At 46.2% G+C, this 3,058-nt stretch overlaps 1 protein-coding gene across 1 annotated transcript in view; it reads right to left on the bottom strand.

Annotated features, from left to right (window-relative positions):
• The window catches only part of LOC104129726 (maltase-glucoamylase, intestinal), a gene marked incomplete at its 5' end in the record, with an annotated part of 53,605 nt that overhangs the window by 10,911 nt on the left and 39,636 nt on the right, over positions 1–3,058 (bottom strand). Inside the window, 4 exon segments of the mRNA XM_035898259.1 lie at positions 288–404; positions 508–542; positions 959–1,092; positions 1,801–1,939. Coding sequence (XP_035754152.1) covers positions 288–404; positions 508–542; positions 959–1,092; positions 1,801–1,939 — 425 coding nt within the window.

Below are 3,058 nucleotides of genomic sequence, written 5' to 3'. Positions count from 1 at the left end.
AGCCCTCGGAGCATTTTAGTAGCCCTCCTCTGGCCCCGTTCCAACAGGTCCATGTCCTCCTTGTGCTGAGGGCTCCAGAGCTGGATGCAGGGCTCCAGGTGAGGTCTCCCCAGAGCAGAGCAGAGGGGCACAATCCCCTCCCTCACCCCGCTGGCCACGCTGCCAGGGATGCAGCCCAGGGTAGGGTTGGCCTTCTGGGCTGCCAGCGCCCATGGCCAGCTCATGGCCAGCTTTTCATCCATCAGTACCCCCAAAATCAGTCCAAGCAAACTGTGGAAGGTGCTCACCTTGGCTCCTTTTCCATTGTGGTTCCTTGAATACGGGTAAAAGGCACCCAACTCCATCCATCGAGCACACAGCTCATACTCCGAGTCTCCGAAGAAGCCACAGATATCTGCTCCGGTCTGAAAATTAAAAAAAAATAATAATAATAACACCACGACGGCGATGCTGTACATTCCTTTAATAAAGATAACTGAAATAGAAGGCAATAAATCAGGAGCTTACATAGGATATTCCAAAGAGACTGAACTCCATCATGCCTGCAAGAAAAAAAAAATAATAATTCAATAATAAATGCACTTTTTAATCTGGTTTTGAGAGGGTTGCATAGATTGGGATGAGAAAAAGAAAAGAATTCCCTGAATTCCCCCAGGAGAGCTGGTTCTTAGGAAGCAAAGCAGCAGATTTCAGTCAGGAGGGAGACAACGATAGGAAGGTGGTGGGATGTGAATGTGAGGGCATTGTGGTGCTCAAACCCATGCAATAAAACCCAGTTCCTGTAGAAACTGTGAAGATTTTCTTCAGATGCAATAAGAAGAAAAAATATTCAAGGAAAAATTGGCCGTAAATTCTGATTGGTCAACTGCGTAGCCGATTTTGGCACAAAAACCGCGGTTTTTAGGAAGGAAACCCAGAAGAAACATGGATAAATCGGTTAGAGGTGGTGTTGACGTACCGATGATGGATTTATCAAGCTGATTCCAGGCCGCCGTGTTGTCCCCCAGCCAATGTCCTGACCACTTCCCACTGCTGGGGTAGGTTGAACGGGTGACAACAATTCCTCGCTCCTTCGTGATGTTCCGCAAGGCACTGGAATTGCACGGGGGAGAAGAAACCCAACAGGATGAGAACTCTGATAATCAGAGAAGGGCTTCTGGGGGACGCCGAGATAGAACCGGTGGGTTACGTTTCTGTAGGAAAGCGCCGCCGTCCTGTCCTTGCCAGCGTAAGCAGCCGTAAAGCCACTCAAGATATGGTTTTTTAATTTGCATTCATAGGATATTTTGGTGGGAAGGGACCCCTAGAGGTCACCCAGTCCAACCCCCCGCAGTGAGCAGGGACACCGTTAATCAGCTCAGGCTGCTGATGTTCACTACGACCAACGCATCTGCAGAAACTAAGAATTAGAATCAGCGAATCACATAGGATCACAGAATTTTGGGGGGCGGTTTTGGGGAGGGGAAATTATTCTGAATTTAATTTGGAAATCTGCTGAATTGAAGAACTGAAGCAATTCCGACGGGAAGAAAGATTATGAGGGAAAAAGAAATGATTTCTCATAAATGAAGTGGAAATTTTTGTCTTGAGAATATGGGCACCAAATATTAATTTGGGAAATTTGGAAATTCACTTAATTGAAGAACTGTAGCCATTATGACGAGAAGAAAAATTATGAGGGGAAAAAAAAATTAATTCTGGTAAATGAAGTGGAATTTTTTGTTGTGAGAATATGGGCACCAAATATTAATTTGCAAAATTTGGAAAGGACCAAAAATAAAAAGAAAGAACGCGACTTACTCGAGGGTTGGTTTTGTTTGCGACCACCCGTAAAGGTTGTGGACATCATAGTGACTGATGGGGGAACCGTCTGGGAGATACTGCTGAGCTTCCATGCAGAGAGTTTTGAAAATCAACCCCTCGGCTCTAGATCCCAAATCTATTGGAAAAAGAAGGAAGACGCTCATATGTCAACATCCTGCAAGAATTTTAACAAGTCACCTTTTATTCCACATGCGTTGTCCTGATTGGCCTTCGCTTCCCTTTACCTCTTGACGTGGTCATTTATAATTTTATTTATTTACGTGGTCCTAAGATTATTTCACAGAAAACACATTTTTCGGGTGGTTTTCTTCAGGTTGGATTACAGAAATTTAGGAAATCCTGAAATTCTATTTCAGAAATTTAGGAATTTAGGACTTCAGAAACTTAGGAAAATCAAAAAAGCAGCAGAAATAATCTAATAAAAAAATAGAGGATCGTTACTAATTCGGACTCAAGTAAAGTCCCTCTAAGGGCAGCGAGGATTTCAAGGCCATTCCTCAAATTAGGCCTCATAATTTCACATATACATAATGATTAATTGGTGAAAAGATGGGTATTTTTGAATGTTTTAGTCATTAATTGCATTTTTCATCTGGGAAAACAATGCAGAACCACGAAAGCCATATCCTTGACCACGTCCAAAGCAAATTCCCTGGATACAAAGTAGATACCAAAATCTACCCAAAAAAACCCTCTACATTTTCAGAAGTTCTCACCAACACAGACCACACTTACAAGCATCAATCTCCTCCAAAAATTGGCTTTCTGTTATGGATTTGATTACAGGTTTGGCTCCCAAATTTTAGGCATTTATCATAGAATCATGGAATTGTTTGTGTTGGAAAAGGCCTTATAAGCTCACCAAGCCCAACCGTTGACCCAACCCTGCCATCCCACCACCAAACCCCGGCCCCAAGGGCCACGGCCCCACGGGTTTTGAACCCCCCCGGGGGGGGGACTTGACTCCTGCCCTGGGAAGCCCCTTCCAGCCCCTGACAGCCCCAAGGGGAAGGAATTGTTCCCCATGCCCAACCTCACCCTGCCCTGGCCCAACTGGAGGCCAGTGCCCCTCATCCCATCACCCCTTCCCTGGGAGCAGAGCCCGACCCCCCCGGCTCCCCCCTCCTCTCAGGCAGTTGTAGGGAGAGATGAGGGCTCCCCTCAGCCCCCTCTGCTCCAGGCTGAACCCCCCCAGCTCCCCCAGCCGCCCCCCAGCAGCCTGGGGCTCCCGACC

This window comes from Egretta garzetta, unplaced genomic scaffold (genome assembly GCF_000687185.1).
Source record: "Egretta garzetta isolate BGI_Z169 unplaced genomic scaffold, ASM68718v1 scaffold740, whole genome shotgun sequence".
In the NCBI taxonomy this organism is placed as follows: Eukaryota; Metazoa; Chordata; class Aves; order Pelecaniformes; family Ardeidae; genus Egretta; species Egretta garzetta.
Note: the sequence above shows the minus strand (reverse complement) of the source record. Positions and strands in the feature narration are given on the sequence as shown.